At 38.9% G+C, this 21,845-nt stretch overlaps 3 protein-coding genes across 3 annotated transcripts; 1 reads left to right on the plus strand and 2 right to left on the minus strand.

Annotated features, from left to right (window-relative positions):
* Positions 1–307: 307 nt before the first annotated feature.
* On the minus strand, positions 308–2,846 carry pigw (phosphatidylinositol glycan anchor biosynthesis, class W). The gene is made up of 2 exons (XM_063896245.1): positions 2,707–2,846; positions 308–2,300 (listed from the first exon to the last, which is right to left on the minus strand). Exon 2 carries the CDS (start codon positions 2,295–2,297, stop codon positions 822–824), a length of 1,476 nt encoding a protein of 491 aa, XP_063752315.1. The 5' UTR covers positions 2,298–2,300; positions 2,707–2,846; the 3' UTR covers positions 308–821.
* A 422-nt stretch (positions 2,847–3,268) lies between these two features.
* LOC134872441 (unconventional myosin-XIX) lies at positions 3,269–18,086 on the plus strand. The gene is made up of 24 exons (XM_063895737.1): positions 3,269–3,504; positions 4,890–5,037; positions 5,746–5,894; positions 7,398–7,511; positions 8,227–8,359; positions 8,666–8,735; positions 8,821–8,923; positions 9,013–9,109; positions 9,188–9,264; positions 9,598–9,688; positions 10,281–10,446; positions 10,661–10,734; positions 10,846–10,967; positions 11,161–11,274; positions 12,097–12,273; positions 12,359–12,496; positions 12,607–12,714; positions 12,818–12,888; positions 13,616–13,695; positions 14,789–14,946; positions 15,118–15,247; positions 15,465–15,550; positions 16,168–16,491; positions 16,575–18,086. Exons 1-24 carry the CDS (start codon positions 3,442–3,444, stop codon positions 16,686–16,688), a joined length of 2,907 nt encoding a protein of 968 aa, XP_063751807.1. The 5' UTR covers positions 3,269–3,441; the 3' UTR covers positions 16,689–18,086.
* A 76-nt stretch (positions 18,087–18,162) lies between these two features.
* Positions 18,163–20,966, minus strand: znhit3 (zinc finger, HIT-type containing 3). Its single transcript, XM_063895751.1, has 5 exons — positions 20,585–20,966; positions 19,551–19,582; positions 19,379–19,435; positions 18,635–18,709; positions 18,163–18,477 (listed from the first exon to the last, which is right to left on the minus strand). The coding sequence occupies exons 1-5, from the start codon at positions 20,650–20,652 to the stop codon at positions 18,299–18,301; spliced, it is 411 nt and encodes a 136-aa protein (XP_063751821.1). The 5' UTR covers positions 20,653–20,966; the 3' UTR covers positions 18,163–18,298.
* Positions 20,967–21,845: the final 879 nt, after the last annotated feature.

The raw sequence follows: 21,845 nt of genomic DNA on the forward strand, positions 1-21,845 counted from the left end.
AAGTCTGTTTCAAATTATATTTATATTTATTTATTTCCACTCCTTGTTTCTGTATTAGATTTGAACCCTAGCCTATTTTTGGATAAAAAGAATAAGCAGGGAAGTAACAAACAAGAAAATAAGAATATTCCAATAACTTTATTTGTGGACCTTTCATACATAAAAAGGATATACATGCTTTAGAGTAAAGCATCCAAAACAAAATACAACAGAAATAAAATACAAAAAAGTTCATTAAAAAGCACAAGATTCAAGGCATTGCAATAAGTAGTAGAAATAGTAGCAAAAAAAGAAAATAAATCAGAAACAGAATCAGAGTACCTTTATTTGTCACACAGAGGGGAAATTTACTTTGTTACAGCAAAAGGGAAGATAGAGACAAACAAATAAAACACTATTAGAAAGGGCATGCACATAATATTTACAATGAGTGTGTTACAGCAGCATCAGTTTAAATGCCATTTTCCCTTTTCTAAAAAGATCAGATGTTGACATTACCCCTGCTAAATATATCATAAAGCTGATATCCGTTTTCGAGTAGGCCTTAATAAGCAGAATGCTTGACTTCGCAGTAATGACTGAGAAAACACAGGGAGAGGAAAATCATTTAAGAACACTGTGTTTTGGATTTATTGTATTTTATATTCCACGTCTTCATTTATTTTGAGACAGCATTTTATCAAGACATGCATTTACTTGCATAAACAAACATATAATTAACAGTTGTATATTCAACATCACAGTAAGTATGTAACATAAAATCTGCCTTCAGTGTTTTTAACTGTCAAAGTCTGTCTGAACCATGTTTGATAAATGCAATTTTACCAGAATTTCAAAGTTATTCCCAAGAAATGCAAAACCTGTATAACAAAGCAATTAGCGAACATGTAAGAAAGCAAAACACACACTGAAAATGAGCTACTGCAACTGAGTGTGTCCACTGTGTAGTTGGTTAAGCCTGTCATGACATTTGCGAGCAAGAAGAATAACAGCTGATTTCTGCTGACGGCTTGAACAAGACAGTGTCTTTCTATCTCGCCAGTCTTTTTGTCAGAGTCTGACTGTTTTTTATACAAATTCCATGATGAGGGCATCAAGTGACAGCCTGATGATCTTTTGGAAAACAGTAAAACCATATCAGCTGTACCAAGACAGGACATAAAAAACAAAGACTGAGCAACACTCCACAGGAAGAAAGGTAGATTAGCTAGGCGGCGAGACACTGGTTCCACAAGTGTCAGACATGCGTACAAAGCAGTGTACAGGACAAAACTTCCCAAGAAGAGATTAAAAAGGGTTTGGAGCCACTGTTTAACATTGGATCTTGGTTGCAATACATAGAGTCCAACCTGAACCCCTGCCATATAGATGGCTACGTAGCCCAGGACAGAGAATATGCCCTCCTTGTTAGCATGTAGAAAGTCCTTTTCTCTGTCGTTATTGTGGATAATGAAAGCCTTTAGGCCAGATGTCTCCAGAGTGAACTGATAAAATCCGCTGATCAGAAGAGCAACGAGCCATGATTTATTGGCAGGTAAAATGGCCAAAAGCACAGAAGCCACAACTCTGACAATAGCTAGTGTGAAGAAAAAGTTCCAATGGACGCCATATTCTGTCATATGCTCTTGGTAGCCGGACATCTTGAGGCTCAGTAGCCTTCCCATACCAAGCACAACCAGGGGCCACACAGACATGAGCTGCTTAGTGATGTGATTCATCTTGGATCCTGAGATGTTCTTCCCCCGTGCCTCTGGGCACACAAGGGCATTTGCAAAGACATACGCTCCAACGCCAAAGTCCATAACACCTGTCCCATAGGTTTCAGCTTTAGCATATCGCCTTGGAAAGACACTGAAGTCTACGGCAAGAATGCTGATGGCTGTTTTCACATTGACAAACACTCGAAAGATGGTCACAAAGGGAACTTGTTTGAATTGAACGTGGCTCTTGAGAAAGGTGCTGACAGTTCTCTGAGCAGATTGATTACCAACATGGTAGATGTACCATAATACAAAGGCTGAAACAACGGTAAGGCTTAAGATGACCTGGAGGAGAACATTGCTCAGCACAGTGCACGACAGGACGAGGGGAAGGATAAGCATACAGAAGTCTAGAATCAGGTGAGAAATCAATGGAAGTGGCATCGGAAGAGTCTTTCTTGCCTGATAGTAGATGGTCAAAATCAGACCTCTGTTAATGAGACATAGTGGGGCCAGAAAGGAGCCCATGGCTACCTCCTGCAGACTAGTCCCATTGAGGTTACTGATAAATGCTTCCTTGAGGTCCCTCTGAGACATGGCCTGCAAACAGTAAAATTATTTATTTTGACTTACATCAAAGAAACAAATTTGGAGACATATAAACCTTTTTAACAGACAACAACATTTAACAATATTTAGGACTATGACAGAATACAGGGTCCGTTTAAATACCTTCCTGATTCTGAGTCGTCAAAAGTGTCCCCTCATTTAATTTTTTAACCCTTGATTTCACATTTTCAGCTAAAGGAGCCTTTGTTTGTTGGCTTAAAAATACAAGATTGACTAGGAAAAGACTTAGTTTTCCCTTTTCCATATTGTATTTTATTAGCATCACTCACTACGACTCATTATTAAATTCTCATTGAATTATCTGATGTAGCTATAGCCAACTTCGACGTTTAATACGTTACCACGGTATTTTTGATTTCTAATGAACACTACTTACCACGGATTTTACTGTCAGGCTTCGGAAATTCAGCTTCGCAAAAACCTGTTTCACAGCATACCTGTTTGCAGTAGTTTGGGGGTCCTGTGCCTAACCCACAAGAATGCCTGCAGTGATACAAATGTAGAGCTACTATGCTTCCGGATTCAACCTCATGACGCATTCAAGACAACTCGGATTTATAGGAACTTCAAACCTAAACAGGTCCTGTGTCTAACAATACATATTCTGAATAGTAGGCCATTTGACTTATCTTAGAATAAGTATATCATGAATATGAAGGTCAAATAGCTCTGTTTCAGTATATACTTCAGGCAACCGATACATGAACTTTTGGATAAGTAAAAATATAAATTGAAAAAGAAAACCTCCTGATTTAAAGTCTGCATAACTTGCATTCAATATGCCTTTATGTCTCAGAAAGGAAAGATATAAGTTAGATTCATTTCAGAAAAAGAACGGTGTAATGTTCTGCCGGTGGACAGCTGGGACCCTGAAGCATCCTGGGAGGGCGGGAATACGTGTGTGCTTCAGGAGTTTGGAAGGCAGTCGGACAGGCAGCAGACACGGGAAGTTCTCCTTAAGGAATTTCTGACAGTAATGGAAAACATTGAGCCTCGAGACTGAAGTGTAGAATAACCACAACTTGGCTTATTTAAAATATAGGCGAGGTTCCTATTAATGTATTAGGCTGACTCTTAAGACGGACACGAAGGTAACGGTACCGCACATTAAATGACTTCTGCGGACAAACCAAGTCACGTTAGAGAAGGAGGACACAGGAATGGAGAGGGGACGGTAAGTCAGGGGAAGCCCCGGCTACAATTTATACACTTGTGGTTTTGAGGTTTTTTCCTTTAACAATGTTGAAGTTAACAATAAGTTAACATGGTACATTGACCTTGGGTTGCTTACCTTTATCAATGTTTACCGAGTTCTCACTTTTGATTGGCTGTTTCGTATTCAAGCGATAAGTATAACTTTTTATTAACGCGAGACTATAAAATGTATATGAGACCGAATAACAACACTGTAAAATAACATTTAATGCGCGGGATGAAAATAGTTCCCAATGTACCAAATGTGGTGTCATCATTTTCCAACGTTTTTCTACATTGCTTGTTGAAAGGTAATAATAACATGTTGACATATTTATTCAGGTTTCTTATAATGGCAAAAACAATTTAACACACAAGTTGAGGTGACTGTCAAATTGTTGTGGGTCACTTTTTAAAATACAGCATTAGTTTAGTGGCTTATATTTAAATAATGTCTGTATATTGGAGTAGGAGCCTGCTTGCAAGAAGACCAAAAAAAAAAAAACATTCACTAAATTGCCAGAATGTGGGCTTGAGTGTGGTGTGAGAACAGCAGCTATGGTAGAAGGTTAATCAGAACGTAGTCACAAACCCAAGAAGGACTTTGTTAATGTAATATTTGTCATGTGTATTGTGTTGTTTGTACATACAGTAGCCTGTTTATTCTTCGGCCACTAACTGGATTCATGTTTTTGAATGCACTGTTTACTCAGATATTCGGAATAACGTATTAAAAACAGAACATTTAGATCATAACCATTGCACATGGATTAAATGGCTGTAGAGGGTGATGGGATGTAGGTGAACTGTTATTGGATTAAAATGTCTGCACAGATCACCTGTCAAACTGGCTGCAGGTCTGGGCCATGTGACCTTGGCAGGATAAAGCAGACTACCATTTGTCAGTCTGAAGAGATTTTGACTGAGAGAATTACATATGACGCATGGACCAAAAGATTCCTGAACAAATGCATGTTAGCATTACCTTTTCTAAGATTATGGGCTGTTCTAGGCCTCTAAAATCAACCATGGTGCCAATGGATGATGTAAGAATGACATTTTTAAATGACAAATGTAATCTGTATGATTGTTGACGTTGACAGCTCTCTCAAATACAAAACTAAACACTAACACCTAACTATATAGAGTTGGATTTTTTAAAGCACGTCATAACTCATAAGGAATATTTAATGGATTGTTGTGATGTACAGAAAGATGGCATTTTGAGCCATAAAATAAGATTGTTTTCAATAACTTTATTCTTTTTCCTTATTCTGATACTCCCCTTAAAATTACACTTGACATTGCCATTACCAAAAAGGTCCCATTTTAAACGCAATGTCCCGTTTCGCCTCCTTCACATAGGTTAAAGGATTTGTCCGGAAAGTCCATTCTCCACATCCGTCCCTAAATGATTCACTGGAGGGAGACATTCAAGCCTTCCTGATTGATGATGACCTACTCCACACTTATGACGACCTCACCAAAGTCAACCCAGTCACTCCTGCAACAGGTAACAAAGGAGACTATTATGTCTCTTGGACCCTGAAACCTTAAATCACTCGATACACATGATGTATTATTTGGCTTGCTACTGCTAGTGCTTTTTCAGCCAAGTGACATTGATGTCTTTTCAGCTGTTATAGATTTGGATTTATGTTTGTTCATAAGGTTACCACTTCCATTAATTTTGAAGGCTTATATCTTGAATTCTCTACCATAGCATGTCAGTGAGTGGTGGATATGTTGCCTCAACTTTATTTACAAAACGTAGCCAGTACAACCCAATGTTTTCCAGCCCATTTCACCTTGGATTGCATTAGCAGCGTATTGTTTAACCATGTTAAGATTAAATCTGCAGGAATGATAAAAAGTAAAATAGAATGGAATGCCAGAATGACCGACTGCTATGCCACCAAACGGCTACAGAGTAAACAATGAGAGGGAACAAGATCGCATCCACAAAGATTATTTCCCTCCTCAAAATTTAAGAAGCAGTAGGGCCACAGGAAATGTTCCTTTAGATCAATTGGACTTATTATGCTGCATCTGCTATATGGATCTGGCTCTTTTATTTTCTTAAATGCATTTAATAGTAGACAAACATATGTATTCTATTTTAATGCTGCTTCCTTCTCTGGTATTCTCTCTTTCCTGTCTATCATTAGTAAAGTCTTTGCTTGTCTTTATGCCTAATGATATTTAATATTTTCACTGGTAGTGCTGAAATGCCTCCAGGCGAGGTACAGGGTGAAGGTGTTCTACACACATGCAGGCTGCACCTTAGTGGCCCTGAACCCCTTCCAGCCAATCCCAGACCTCTACACCCCGGATGTGATGAAGGAGTATCACTGCGCTCCTCAGCCACAGGTAATTACACAGTCAGAGCTGTCCCTTAAGACCCCACATACATGAAATCTAATCCATCGTGAATCAGAAAGTGGAATTTGTCTCAGGACAATTATTGACTCAAAATTGAGCTCTTATGGGAATTGTGAAGCTGTGTGCAAAAGGCGTCACCAGTGTTTGTATTGTCTTAGAGAACTGTCCTATTTTAACATTGACCAAACCATGATGGTCATGTTTTATCATGCTTTTTCTGAGAGAATTCTTTCCTTTTTCTTTAATAACCTGCCGTTTTAAAGAGCAGACACTCTCTAACTCGGATCATGAAGTGGTCTTGCAGAGTGATTGGTGAGCCACAGCTAAACTTGGAGACCCTGTACCTCAGGCAGTTACAGCGCTTGTCCAGCTTTATATTGGACGATGACTCCCACCCTCTGCACTCAGAATTTAGTCTTCTTCCTTCGGGGCGGAGGTTAGTTTTCCCACAGAGTAGAACAAAGCGGTATAAAAACAGCTTTAATCCGGCAGCTATCGCACAAAGGAATAAGTCGTAGCAGTGTCACACAGATGCCTATTTATTCATTTATTAACTTGGAATGCCCTTATTTGTACTACTGTTTTTTAAATGTTTTTAGATGTGACGGAGCAGGGGGTATTTTATTGTGTTGTTTTTAGAATGTATGTCAGGATGGATCCCTTGTCTTTTTATCTGCATACTAAATATATATATATATAGATAACCTGAACCTTTCTGTAATTAAACTGAGATTAAGTTCAAAGACAAACTTAAGAAGAAGCAGACACATTTAAAAGAACACACTCAGCAAGACAGAAACCACACCAGGAAAATGATTCAGATTATAAGCATCTCTTAATGGAATGCACAACTTTAAAAAAAGAAACGGTTAATGACTTAAAGTTAGAGAGCCAACATCACTGTGTACCTGTGGGATCTTGAAGCCAAGTGTTAACAGGATCAGTACTCTAATTACAAGTCCTAAATAAGAAGAGAGGTGTGCGGTAGTTTGGTTAGATGGTAAGGAGGTTCATCCAACCATTTAAAAACCATCCTGTGGGTAAATTGATTATCTTGAATCTTGAATGACTGTAGCAGTCATCTCTCAAGCTTAATGAAGCTGTTGTGGATGTGTGCTGATTTCTTAAAGAAATATAGATGGTGGTACAAGTAGGGTGGGGCTATGCTAGGTGCGTTGTGAGTTTGGCTTTTTCAAAAGGTATTTTCCTGGACTTTCAGGATTAAATCGTCCCAAACGTGTCAGCCATAAGCAATAATTCATCCTTGTGTCTGATGTTTACCAACTTTGTAGAGTTTCAACATGATAAAATAATCAACATTGTTGTTTATGTGGTCAAACATAAATAGTCTGGTTCCTCGTCGGCCTCCTTTAATTTCGAAACAGCTTCAAAGTTGAACTCATTTGACTCTGGAACCTCTTGAAGGCATCTCTCCCTTCCCTCTGGAATAACGTACATCTTTAATATTTCTGTATATTTTTATGCCAACAGGAGTTCAAACCACATATCTTTATTGTGGCAGAAGAAGCTTACAGGAACGTGCAGGGCCAGCTGGAGCCGGTGAATCAATCCTTGGTGGTCAGCGGTGAGAGCGGTGCAGGAAAGGTAAACCAACACATAAATGCATAAGAAACACAACCTATAACATCAATCAGTGGTTCAATCTATCAGAGTTTTATTTTACTTACAGTTCCACAGATTGGGCATTGGCCAGTTCACAGATTGTAGATTTAGGTGATTATAAGATGGATGGTTTCAAGAAGACTTTGATTTAGACATGCTTTGAAAATAATCACAGTATATCTGTCTGCAAAAAGAAATCCTGCCTCTCGTTTGTTGTTTTGGGCCCAGTACAAGATAGTAAAGGCAGCTTGGATGTGTTAATCTGATCTAATCTAAATCCAGCAACGCAAATGATTGTCAAACAGGTTAATTTGCTGCTCTGAATGCCCACAATACTCCCCAGGAGGGATTTGTCCTTCTACCTTAACAGCACCACTAATGATGGGTTGTTTTCAATAAACAGAAATGTTGCTGGTCCCAGCGTCTGAAATGTGAGAATCTCTCTTCTCTCACAGCCACCTGTTTAAAAAAACGAATAAAACATACTGCTCAAGGTTTTGGATCATTAATAATAATAAATCCTAAGCATGAAGAAATATGTGACATCTAATGACAATTTTTCATTATCTTTCCCATTTATAGATTATAAAACTAGTCTAGTGAGTAATTACTATCAGAAGCCTTTATCAGAGTTGATGGCAGTGAATTGGATCAGTAGAAACAATCTTGAGTGGATCTGTGATTTGTTTCTTTATAGACATGGACGTCTCGTTGCCTGATGAAATATTACGCCACTGTGGCGGCCGCCTCCTCCGTGGTGAACAGTCAGGACACAGTGGAGAGGATAGAAAGGAGGGTGCTGGACTCCAACCCCATCATGGAGGCTTTCGGTGAGTGATCTCTAGTTCACATTTAAGAAAAAGTTAGATTCCTTTTTTATCTGGAACCCTTTTTACCCATGTCTAAGTGAGTAATGGGCTATGGCCACTATTTCTCTGTAAAGTATTCTCTATAATGTTGTCAGATACAAAATAGCACTTCAGTGGACTTGGAATGGAATTGCAGCCCACTTCTGGACCAATTTCCCAAAATGTTGTCCCCATTAGTCACTTAACACAAAAACGGGGGATAAAAGGATCCGGGGTCAGAAATGTAACCTTTAATGTGTAAATAACCGCACTTTTCCCTCCCTGTAGGCAATGCCTGTACGCTGAGGAACAACAACAGCAGTCGTTTTGGAAAGTACATCCAGCTCCAGCTAGACAGGTACTCACAACTGACCCTGCTGCTCTTTCTTTTTCATCATTGCTTCAGTCGGTTTAATCACCAATCTTTCATTTCGTATCTGAAGGTGTCAGCTGTTAGTGGGGGCGTCTGTACAAACGTACCTACTGGAAAAGACCAGGGTGGCCTGCCAACCTGTTAATGAGAGGAACTTCCACATCTTTTATCAGGTGAGTTAACAGGGCTGCACTTGATTATTTAATGTTTACACAATCATATGTGTCTTAGATTTAAAGGCAGAGAGCTTATTTTTTTCCAGATGCTGAAGGGGGCCACAGATGAGCAGAGAAAGGAGTGGAAGATGCCACGTGGCCAACATTTTGTGTGGCTGCCAAATTCGGAAAAACCAGTAGAAGGTTAGTTTTTTCATCAGTATTTAGTCATGTTTTTATTCTATATGTTCTGTGGTTATTACAACCAACTTCTCTTTATAGAGGATTCCTTTCAGGAGACTGTCTTGGCAATGGTTCATCTGGGCATCAAAGCAGAAAGGCAGAGGCAATTATTCAGGGTAAGGCTCCTCAAGGGGAAGACTTATTGGCTTGTTTATAATACACTAATGTATTTGTAAAGAGGTGCAAGGACATTTACAAGGGTTAACGAATGTGGAGTATTTGATTACTATTATAACCATCCAATGAAGACACATTTTATATTATTATTACGTTTTTAGGACAAAGAGTTGATACCTGTGGTGTGGTTTAATACACACTATTTATTCTTTGTTGCTAAATGTGGGGCTAAAGTACAGTGTTACCCCTTCTATTCCAGTTTTGTGTACATTTTTTAAATAATCTTTATTTCTTTGTATTAGATGTCATTTCCCTGTGGTAATGCATTACAGATTCTATCAGGGATTCTGCAGCTGGGGAATCTGGATTTCTCTTCTTCAACGGATGAATCCAAGCCCTGTGACCTAGATGAGCAGTCCAAAGGTATCGGAAATGATTTTGTTTGATGTATCATATTGTTCGATTCCAGTTAGTTAGTGCCTAAAATATCCATTATCTAAAAATGTAAGGCTGACACAAATATAGTATAATGCTCAAGCGATGTATTTAAGTGAGGAAATAAAATCTGCTCATCCGTTATCAAAGTACAGTTGTTTTCTTTTCCGGGTTTGTGTCCTAAGAACAGGTGAAAAGTTTTGCTTGCAAAATCCTTCAAATTACAACAACAATTACCTCTGTTTTAACCTGTTTTCACATGTAAACGTACTGTTTAGTAAAGTAACTTGAAAAATAGTTCCCGGCAAACCTTTTATTTTCCATTACTGTTTTACAGAAAAATAAGGAAATTAAAAAGATTGAACTGGAAAGCCCTGTTTACCTGTTCTTGAGTCATAAACACATGAAGGCAACCTTTTTAGATCGGATTAGGTAAATGGAACACTGTCATTTATTTTCTTCTCATAGCTTCTGTGGACTATAACTCTGAACAAACATTTAATATGTGGTTAGCCTGCCGGCATACAGATTTCAAAAATTCAAAGTAACCAGTCTGCCTTCTACCCCTGCTCGGTTTCAGACTTCTTGCAGAGGGCCGCTGAGCTGCTGTGCGTTCCTGCTGAGGAGCTTCTCATGAGTCTAAGAGTGAGGACGCTGAAGGCGGGGAAGCAGAGCGTCATCAAGCCCTGTCCCCGGTCAGAGTGCAGCATGAGGAGGGACTGCCTGGCCAAGGTCATCTACGCCCAGTAAGAATAAGTCTCACATCAGCTAACACAGCAATGTTTCAAAGGACTGGTCATGCAGGAACTTGTTTTTGTCCTGGATCACTCCTCGTTTCTAACAAACACTCAAATGTGAAACCATCATGCCGTCTTGTTTACAATAAACAGTGAAGAACATGCATCTGTTAATCACTCTTTATATTTAAAGGAGAAAGGGATTGTGTCTTATTTCCCACAGGTTATTTGAATGGCTGGTTACATTCATCAACAACAGCATACGTGCAGACAAAGCCACATGGTGCAACTTTATAGGTAAAATAATGATCTGTCTCTGTATTGACTATAAATACTTTTATTTGTAGATGTAAATACCCACTTTTTATCCATACACTTACAAATTCCTCCCCTCTCTGTGATCTCCAGGAGTTCTAGATGTGTACGGGTTTGAGTGTTTCCAGATCAATAACCTGGAGCAGCTGTGCATCAACTACGCCAATGAGAAACTGCAGCAGCACTTTGTGGCTCATTATCTCAGAGCTCAGCAGGTACGCTCCCAGTTTTTCGTTTCCATGCAACTGACCTCGAGAGATCTGTAGTTTCTCTGTCTTTAAGGTGCAGGCCTCAGACATTCAGGAGCCTTCCCCAATCATTAGGAAATCTCCCTAAATAGAAACACTTGTTATACCTTGCAACATGTGAAGAAATCTGAATAATAATGTTAGTCTCTGCTTCTTCCAGGAGGAATACGTGTCAGAGGGGTTGGAGTGGTCCTTTGTCAAATATCAAGACAATCAGAGCTGTCTGGATCTTCTGGAGGGAAGCCCTGTCAGTGTCTTCTCTCTTCTCAATGAGGTAAGCTGTTTTGTTTGCTTTCATTTCAACAAAAAATGTATTTTTTGTTGAAATATCACAGTTTAAAAAGTAGCTTGCATAACCCGCACACTTAACAGCGAACAATACAGCACACACTAATAGTGGTAAACTGCACTCTTACTGCTCACTTACATCCAAATATATCTAACAATCCGAGACCAAATCTGTATACATCTTAACAGTTACCCTATCATTTTATATTGAATTTCTGTCTGAGTTATTTACCTTGTGTGAATCTGTACTGTTTTTCACTCTCACTCTGTTGCTGCCTTACTAATACTGAATTACCCATGGGGATAAATAAAGGTCCATCTTATCTTATCTTAAAACAAACAACAACAATATAAATAAATTCAACATTAATACAAAATAAAAAGAGACAGATTAGAGTGAATAGTAATAACTTCTTAATCTTAAATCACAAAGTTATTTGTTGCTTGTCAGCATGTTTGGGCACATTTAAATCATTCTTTAGAAAGAAGGATAGAAGGAAATTATGTTGTTTATGGATATACTCTTTTACATCAACGCCAATGTCATTTGTTTTAATAGAATGACCTACAAGTAATATCCTTCAGCTCTTTTAAACCTTTGTTTCCGTGCAGTCATTTTCTGAGCCTTTTCTTTTTCATTTGAATAGAATTACTTAAGTATCTGAAGTAAGTACTTTCGTAAGATACGACTTGTATATACTCTTTCTAATATAAAGTTACAAAGTGCTTTCACAGGTAGACACAGGGGCAGTGGGTGATGTGGAGTAGTAAGTAAGTAGGTTGACAACTTTTTGCATACCTGCTACAGGAGAGTCGTCTTAATCGAGCCTCAGACGAAAAGACGATGAAGGTGCGTTTGGAGAAGGAGCTCAGTGATAATGCCAACATCAGCTGGGACAAGTTCAGCAAACAGCCTCACTTCACTGTGGCCCATTATGCTGGCAAAGTCACATACCAGATCCAGGGGATGGTGGAGAAAAACAAGGTGTGTAATAAATCTGTTTAGATAGTGTTTGGAAAGTTGATTACTGATCCCATCTGCTCATTTCCTGCTGGATTTTGTGATTTAGGACCCGGTACCACCAGAGCTCATCGAACTGCTGCAGATGTCTGAAAACGCTCTGCTTCACCACATCTTCACTGACAAGGAAACTGTTAGTCCAACCAGCAAGGGGCTCAGTAAAGTCACTGTGGTCTCCAAGTTCAAGGTGGGAGCCAATTAAAGCTTTTATTGCCAGGGTTTAGCTTGTACAGGTCTGTAGAGCTCCTCCTGGGAGGGTGTTGTCATGGCACTGATGCCTTTAATGTCTCATGGTAGAACTCTCTGGAGAGCCTGATGAGGATCCTCCACACCACCACTCCTCACTACACTCGCTGCATCAAACCCAACCCCGACTGCAAGCCGCTGACCTTCAAAAAGGAGGAGGTACACACTCTGTTTTTCCTGAAGTTCCACTTGGCAACATTGAGATCCTTTTTATTTGCTCAAAAGAGAAATGTCCTAACTGATATTGTCTGTCTGCTTTCAGGTCATCATGCAGCTGGAGGCCTGTGGGATTGTGGAGACTATTCATATAAGTGCTGCTGGCTTTCCAATTAGGTGACCTTTGTTCCTATTTGAACTCTTAATCTTAAAGGTTCAGTTTACCCCAAATCAATAAAACATATAGGTATATCATCTTACCTGTAGAGCTACTTCTAAATCTAGTGGGATTTGGTTGGACTTGCCGAGTGTTGGAGATTTTGACCTTGCTGCATCTGAGTGAGTGTACTTCCCTTATCCATCAGTAGATGCCCGTTTCCCTCTGTACGATGACAAGGTAGTGAGTTTTCCTGGGACAGACGAGTGAATTAGCAGTGCCACCACTTTAGCCAACATTTTGAAATTGGGAAACACTTTTTCCAGGGAATTGATCAGAAGTCAGCAAGATGGGGAAAAAACCGTACTTCATATGGAGGCCTCTGAACTAATAAAAGTGACAGTAGATCGCTTTCAGTCAGTGTTCTAATCTGTCGAAATGATGTACAACCTTTGGATTACTCCCTCATTATTAAAAAATAGGTCAACAACAAAATATTTCCGGTTCTCTGGGGTGTCATCTGGTAGAAAGAAAAAAGACTCGATGTAAAACTGCTCACAACAAGGTCTCTTTCTGGAACAACATTGCTGTTGATATTTCCAACAGTTGTCAACTCACATTAAAATAAGCTAGATTTAGAAATAGCAGTACAGGTAATATATTTATGTTGGATTGTCGGGGTAGCTGTCCTTATTAATGCATTACTTGGTTTCTCTTGTTTGTTGACTTGTTATTTATTTTCTACAGAATTCCTTTCAAAGGCTTCATGCAACGTTATGGACTGATTGCAAAATATTCACATTTCAAGTCAGGGAGTCATTCTGTTGGTAAGTACAGTTTGTTGTGGGATGAATTTCAGTTTGATTTCTGCATATTAACTGTGGACAAAGAGTGATTTTATTTCCTCTCTTTAGGTCTACTGATTTATTCTCCTTTTCCTTCGTTAGACCTCTTAGTAAATGAGAACCCCAGACAGTTCTCTACTTTCCTGGGGACTTTCCTATTTGGTGTATATAACAAAATAAGCAACTTCTTATGATCTTTCCAGGTAATTGCATGCGCCTCTGAAGGCCAGTGCTTGCTTTGCATGTTGTTTCATGTTCCTGTTCTCATTCCTGATCAGTGACTGCTCAGAATTGTACTCATCTTTTTCATCAGCTGCTTTTTGCATGGATTGCAATGTTCATCCGTCCGGCTCTTTGTTCCAAACTGGAATATTTCAACAACTATTGGATGGATTGCAATCATGATCCTCAAAGGATTTATTGTACTAACTTTTTCTTTTTGGGCCACCATGATGTCGACACCTGAGCATTTTAGTAAAATGATTAAAACACTATTGGAGGATTGCCATACAATTTGGTGCACAATTCCTGTTCTCCTCAGGATAATTGACCAAATCTCCTGAGATCCCCTGGTTTACCTCAAATTGTAATTAGTCCAATAGTTGGATTTATGACCAAATGCATGCAACCTCACTGTAGCAATGTTGGCAAAGGAAGCTGCTCCTTTTTATTGATTGCTGCCAAATATAAGCAGATTTTAAGTATACATTAAAGGGACCTATTATGCTCATTTCAGGTCCATAATTGTATGAACTTTATGTATTGTATGTTCTTTGTATGGAGGGAACTCAAGGATTTTAGCCTCTGCAGACCATTAACATGCACAAAAACCTATATAACACACTACAGGAAAAGGAAAACCCCAAAAAGCATAATAGGGTCCCTTTTTAAATTCATAGTAATCATACAAGTGTTGCTGTTGGTTCTGATGGATATCTCTATGCTCTCACGCTTACCAAGTTTTTACCTGACTGAGTGACACACTGTCAAACAAATACGATGTGTTGAAAATAAATCCAGAGACAGGTAGTGCTGCTCTGCTCTTTCTTTAAGTACTGATTCCTCTCTGTGTTAGATGCGGGAGCTGGCGACATTCTTCGGCAAGGGGTGGAGAATCTCCTCAGCGTCGTGTTACAGCATGAAGCGTTCGACCCCTTGCGCAAACTCAACAGCGTGAAACACAATTCATGGGTTCACTGCGGGAGGACTAAAGTTTTTCTCACCCAGCTAATGGTCAGTGTTTAGATGTTTTCCTCACACAGGATTTAGTGAGTGTGTATAACACGAAGAAGTAATTTGCTTGTTTGGTAAAAAGTGTCATGCATTTCTTATCAATGTGGTCTTATTGGGGATTTCTCGGGTTCTTTTTTGGAGTACTGACCTGCCCTGGCCCTTATCTCACAGTTAGAATTTCTGGAGTACCAGAGGAAGAAGATCCTGTCTCAGTGTGCCTTCTCCATTCAGTGCTGCTGGCTGCGGTACCAACGCCGCAGACACCGCGCTCGCCTGCTGTCTGCCACTCTGATCCAAGCAGGTGAACTATTTTGATGCCCTGGCCGGATGCTCCTTAGTGGAAGCGGTTGATCTCTTTGGCCTCACCCTAATGAGTTTTACTGGCTTTGACCTGAATGTCTGGCCAACAGGAGCTCATCTGATTAACTTTTCATTAATCATGTGTCCACAATGCAAGGATTAAACCTGCAGAATGAATGGCTTAGTCTGATGTTGTGTGTGTTTTATGTCCCCTGCAGTGGTGCGGTCCTGGCTGGTCAGGAGGCGGCTCCAGAGATGGAACAGAGCAGCTGCAGTCATCCAGAACACCTGGAAGAAGTGGAGGGTGAGATTTGAAAATAATACATATCACATCTTGTGTTTTCTTCCGCCAAGTTGTATGAAATAAGGCTGTCAACATTACCTGCTAACGCTCCAGATAAATCTGGAAACCTTAACACAGGGTGATCACAGTGGCTCTTCCTAACAGCTGCTTTGTTGAAGCTTAGTGTCAGAAAGGTGGCTGACTTCGTGCCAATAATTCAGAAATCATGTTATAATACATTTTTGTAAACCCCAGGTTATGTCTTTATAGTTTGTCATGCATTTCTTTATCAAAACACTTCCCATGTATTTACTGTATATACATGAGAACAGGACGTTTTTACTCTGGTTTTTCACACTAACAGGCGACAACTAAGCCTTCTTAGCAGCGGCACTGCTGGCAACCACACGTCACATCTAACACATGTGTGAATAAACTATCATTTTGGATTGCATTTTTCCTCTTGGCTCTCAGGGCTTCCGTAGTCTGCGGATGGTATAGAAGTGTATTAATAAATCTAAACAGGAACCTCAAATAGCCAGATACCTTCACAATGATTATTGGTTTTAATTGGCACCATGAAGTAAACAAAAGTGTATTATGGATCATTTGTACATTTGTTTTGTTTTTTGTGGCAGGCAATATTAAAAGCCTTGGCTGAGAGAGAACTGGATGATGCAAAGGACCTCATGGAGGCGGACAGGCCAGAATTGAACCCCATCATCAAGGAGCGGGGCTCCGTGCAGCTTTCCTCCATCCAGGAGCCCGTCACAGTGCGAGGCTGGCCCATGGGCCTGGCTCTGGCCTCAGCCCCGTCCATCACCATGTCCCTGACTGCCACAGGATTCCAGAAGATGGTGTCTGTGATGGCCTCCCTCAACCTGCCCTCCCGGAGAGGGGATTACAAGTTGGAGCCCAACCAGTACTCGCAGGAGCTCGCTTCCATACGGGCCCAACCCAAGGTGAGAGCACACCCATGCAAATTCTTCCCAAATCTCAAGTTTTTTGTATATCGGAGGATTCTTACAATTTCGTTTCTACTCAGGGATCTGTAAAGCTGCACTATCAGCGGTCTCCACTTCTCTACGCTGACAGGAAGCCCGACATAAAGAGTGACATGAGCGGGTTCAACGCCATCCTGCTTGAGAAAACGTTGTAACAGCTCTGTCTTTTGCTGAACACTAATGTCTGATTACTTGCACACAGATTAAGGACAATCTGGCACAACTGTGCTTTTTCAGTGAAGCATCTGGTCTTCCATAATGTGAGACAGAGGGAACAAACCTGGCATTTTAATTCTGGCATTTAGTTAAAAAGTGTTTAAAGGGACCATTATCAGCTTCAACTTTTTAAATGATGCCAAAGTTGATCTCACTCGTTGTTATACACAGCTGCAAATATCTGCCACGCATGCACCGCAGTGATATTTTGAACTACCAGGATGTCTGGTAAAACAATGTAGTGTGCTGTGAACCGGACCTTATTAAGGTCTGTAGTCACAATCAGACTACAGTGACTAAAAAGAAACATTGACCTGTCACATTTGAGATCAGCAAATAGAAGACCATGATGAACAGAGTTGTGATTTTGATAATGTCACTGCAGGACAAGACAGAATCTTTTTTATTGGTCTTTGTCCCTCTCTTGAGAACTGTTATTTCATAGCACAACCTTTACACCTTTAAAAAAAAAAACAGACTGCAGGATTTCTATTATTGATGCCTCTTCAGAACGTTTGACTGTTGATCAAAGTATTTGGACTTTGAAAAGTGCCTCTTTTATAAGCTACACTCAAATCATAGATGGTCTTATTTATTTAAGGGTGATTATTTATGTGTGATTTGTATAGATTTATTTTGGGTGTAAGAACACATGGGTCGGATGCACATATCCGATTTTATTAGAACCAGCATTTACTTTGAAATTAATTTATGCTTTAAAGAAGTAAAGTATTGCACACTAAAGCACATATTGCACATTAAAACCATGTGTCTGCTCACATGCAGCAACACACAACAATTAATGAACAAGCAGACACGTCACTTATGTGACACAGGGAAGGAATAAACCCAGGTTTATTCAAATTGCTGCTTTTTTTTCAACAAGGGTCTTTCTTATAGGCACATCTGTCAAATGTTTGGCCAAAACACTGTGTGGATATGGTCCGCTGCAGAAAGTCCTGCAACACAATACCAAAGTGTTGTACTCCTAAGGTTTTGTCTCGGAGAATTATCATCAATGCCCTCTAGTTTTACTATATTCTTTTTCAAAACGTATTTTGTTTTTTAAAGTAACATGACAAAATTGCATTCATGTAACTAACATTGATGTTTAATACCATTCAAGCTTTTGGGTAGAAGGACAGCTCTTTTGTTATATTTGATATCATTTGATGACTCAATAATGTCTTCTAACCTGTTTCCAGCTGTTGATTTACTTAAATGTAACTATAAAAAAGGATATTGTTTGTCAGTGGTACCAAGGGATCAATGTATTCATTTGAAATATTAATATTTAAATGACTTGTTGAAATAAAACACTATGCATTTTCCTTTCATTTCAATGTGTGCTTACATCAGCAATTCAACCAAAAGCTACATTATGACGTCTTTATGTAGACTCAGGAATTTAAATAGTTTTAAAACATCTTAGCATTTATTTAAACACTATATACACAAACAAAAATACTGTTGCTTCACATGCTTATTCCAAGACTTTATACAAAAATATAATCACTAATGATCTGAGAGACAAACTAATGGAGGGATTTCATAAATCGCCACCTTCATTGGCTGTTAGCTTCATACACTGATCTGAAAATTCGACAAACAGGGGCTCCTGCATGGCCGCCTTCATTGCGTCGCCTTTGCCGTCTGCACTGTCGATGGAGCGCAGCAGCTGTCTCAGGTGGGGGTTGCAAAGAAGATCTTTAATCTCTTTGGACTGACCTGTAGAGAAATAAGAAAACATGAATTACCCAAGTCTTTTTTGGAAATGTAATTTTTGTGGCTATAAGTAAAAACAACTTAAATGGAGAAACATTTGATATGGGACGCTGCTGACAAACGTGTGCAGAGAAGTCGAGAGGTACTGTTGGATTAATACCTAACAGCTGAAGCTTCTCCAGAGGCACTTTATCGATGATGTCCTCTCCATGCAGAAGATCCTCCTCAGTCCTCTCTGCAAAGACAGGGACGCAATTGTGAAGTTAAATGGGTATTTCAATCTCACAGCCCTTCTTCGCTGTGACTTCCTCTGCTAAAGAGAAAATCTAAAATGTCTACTATGACTACTAACACAAAGAGTGAAATGCTCAGCTTTTCGGGAATAGACAACTATAGTAATACATTTTTATTATTTGTTTAAACACAGTAACTGTTCACAATTCTAGTGATTAAATAAGTTGAACAATTTTAAATGGCTTACGATAATAAGCACTAAATGGCACACCACCACCTATTATTTTATATTTGATTTGTGCTGAGACAGTTAAGCACAATTTGACAATTTAAAAAATGAGTAAGACAGTGGAATGCACAGCTTGGGCACAACAGATTATCACACAATACATTTTTTATTACCAGATGATAAGGACTATGGATGTAATTTGTCCTAATTCTGGAATTTGTAAATGCGTTTTTATCACATGAATAAAGATTTAATAAGATGAACAATTTAACACTGCGTGAGACGATAAGCACTGCAATAACAGAATTTAGAGTTTAAAATGTTTAACTTTGTCTAAATTGCACACCCCTCCCCCCACCTTTTATGATGAATTTGATTTGTGCTGCTTTTGGCAGATATGGACACACACAAAAAACAATGACAGGAATGATAAGGCCATACCTGTGTGGAATGAATCAGTAGCTTCAGAAACTTCAGAAACAACAGGAAGGCAAGAATCTGCGGCCAAAAAATGTAGATGGTGGATCAGTGGATGATGAGCATAATATTATTTCTTCTGAGAATGAACGCAGCTTGTCTAAACAGCACATCACTAAAAGACCCGCTTCTTTACCTTTATGCTTCTTGTAGCAGCCAAGTGAACAACTGAAGGAAAGGAAGAATGAAAAACAGGTTTATCTTGCAGATTACAATATTGACCTATGTGTAAAGCTGACTCAAGATAACACACAGTGACATCAGTACATACGGTACAAACAATTTGACGTTATATTATTAACATACTTTATAATGTAAACATGTTCCATTGTGATAAGTATTGCATGAACTCCTTTAGTTTGACACATTGCAAAAGTATGAAAATACAAGAACATGTTTCTTTCTTCTAAAAGCCTTTTAATTTTGTCATTAAAGTTATCTTTTATTGTATTCAAAAGGTGTTATTGTAGTTATTTGCATTTTGTAACTATCTTTTAAATGTTAGGACTATTATTAATAGGCCTATTGGATGATAATCCATCTGAACATGTATACTTTTTTATTTATTGAAATGTGTTTACAAACTAATTAAGGAAACTAAATATTGGGACATGTAAATGAAGCCTACATTATTATTGTACAAAAAGGCATTCCATTTGTTAATACGGGTTTCCTAACTTAAAACCTGAGTCATATCGTTCAAAGCAGCGGAGAAGCAGCTAGTGACCGTCAAAACGCAAACGGTTTTGACCTAAGCGGGCTCCCGTCCCATGTGTTGTTGATGTCGAAAATAGTTTTCAAGTGTTGGTTTTAGGGAGAATACTTTGCAGTAGTAGTTGCATGGTCTGTAAATATGGGCATATGTGTCTTTATATTATTTTAGTTACAGATGTTACTGCGTTTTAAAGTGAATCAGAGCCATGCTTGAAGGCCAGTATGTTTCAGCATTGTAACTGAATCGTAATCTAGCTTAAATGTCAACCTTAGCCCTTGGTCGATACGGCAGCTATTTGTATTTACTTTTTTAATTTAGGTCATACAAATCCAGTTATGGGCCTTAACAACATCAAATATGAGCTACTGTTTCCCCAATAACTGTCTTTTCACTTTAGCCAAAACAAGCGAATTGAAGGCTAGTTTAGATAGTTGTTGAAAATTCACGTTACTTACTATCTTATTTTGCAGGCTGGACATCTGTATTTCGGCGTATGTTCGCTGCACACACTGCAAATCTGCATCCTGGCGAGTTGGTGAAAAAATACCAACAAAGTGGTGCTAGCAGCTCATACATGTGTGTAGACCTGACCATGGGCTGTAGACCAGGAAGTTAAAGAAATTAATTCCGGTTGGGAAAAATTCCTTCAAAATAAAAGCATGTGACTTCGCCTACTGTATTTATTAATGCTTATAATCACTTTTAATTAATAATTTATTCTATTTCACATTTCAGCCGAAATGTTTATTTGTCAATTCTTAATCTTCATTTGTAAAACATTTATTTCCAAGCCGTGTTCGATAGGGCAAGGATTGTTTTCATCGAAAATAAGCTTAGAGACACCCCTAATAGGTCATGTTTTTGATAACGACCTTGACATTTTGAATAAAAAATACATCTCTTTCTAGGCTGCAGGCTTAAGCTTTTTTTTTTTAAAGACCTGCACCTGGACCTAATGACCTATCTAGGTATCTAGATGTGCATGACAGTCATCTGGGAAACAACAGAGTAGGGCCTTATTCCCCCTGAAAAAAAAAAAACTGGACATGGACAGGAGGAACACATTTTTGTGAAAAATGTAGATTGTACAGACACTATAGAAAAAACAGAAGCAAACATGTAATCCACCATACTAAACATAACTAAAATGGTTTTATTAAAATACAAATAATGTCTATTTGGATTCAGCTATGAGCAAAAGGAAAGACATAATCCAAGCTGGTTGAATCATCACCTATTTTTATTAAGTCAAAATACTGTATCATATCTTCAGCACCCACAGAAATGACTACATATATCTCTATATATTTACCAAGCACACACCACTGACCTATATTGCTCAACACAAACTATTTTTGCACCGGTGTGAGACAAGCAGGTTCTTGCTACAGAGTATGGAGAGCTGTCTCGTGTGACTGGGCATGATTACTGGGCATGTTCCCAAAGTCACAGCAGTCCATTCACTGGGTCAGGAACAGGGAAAGCAGAGAACCATGGCCATAGTCAACATCAGGAATCCAACTTTGTGTCCGGATCTGTGTGGAAATCAGAAATAAATGGTCATCACAAATAATGATATCAACAATTGTTTTTAATCTGCACATTTTTTTAAATCAATTTATACTTTGGTCTATACAATATTAAATAATGTCCAATACTGTTACCCAAAACCCATGTTGACATTCAACTTGAAAGAAATTCTCATATATGATGAAA

Source organism: Eleginops maclovinus, chromosome 11 (assembly GCF_036324505.1).
Source record: "Eleginops maclovinus isolate JMC-PN-2008 ecotype Puerto Natales chromosome 11, JC_Emac_rtc_rv5, whole genome shotgun sequence".
NCBI lineage: Eukaryota > Metazoa > Chordata > Actinopteri > Perciformes > Eleginopidae > Eleginops > Eleginops maclovinus.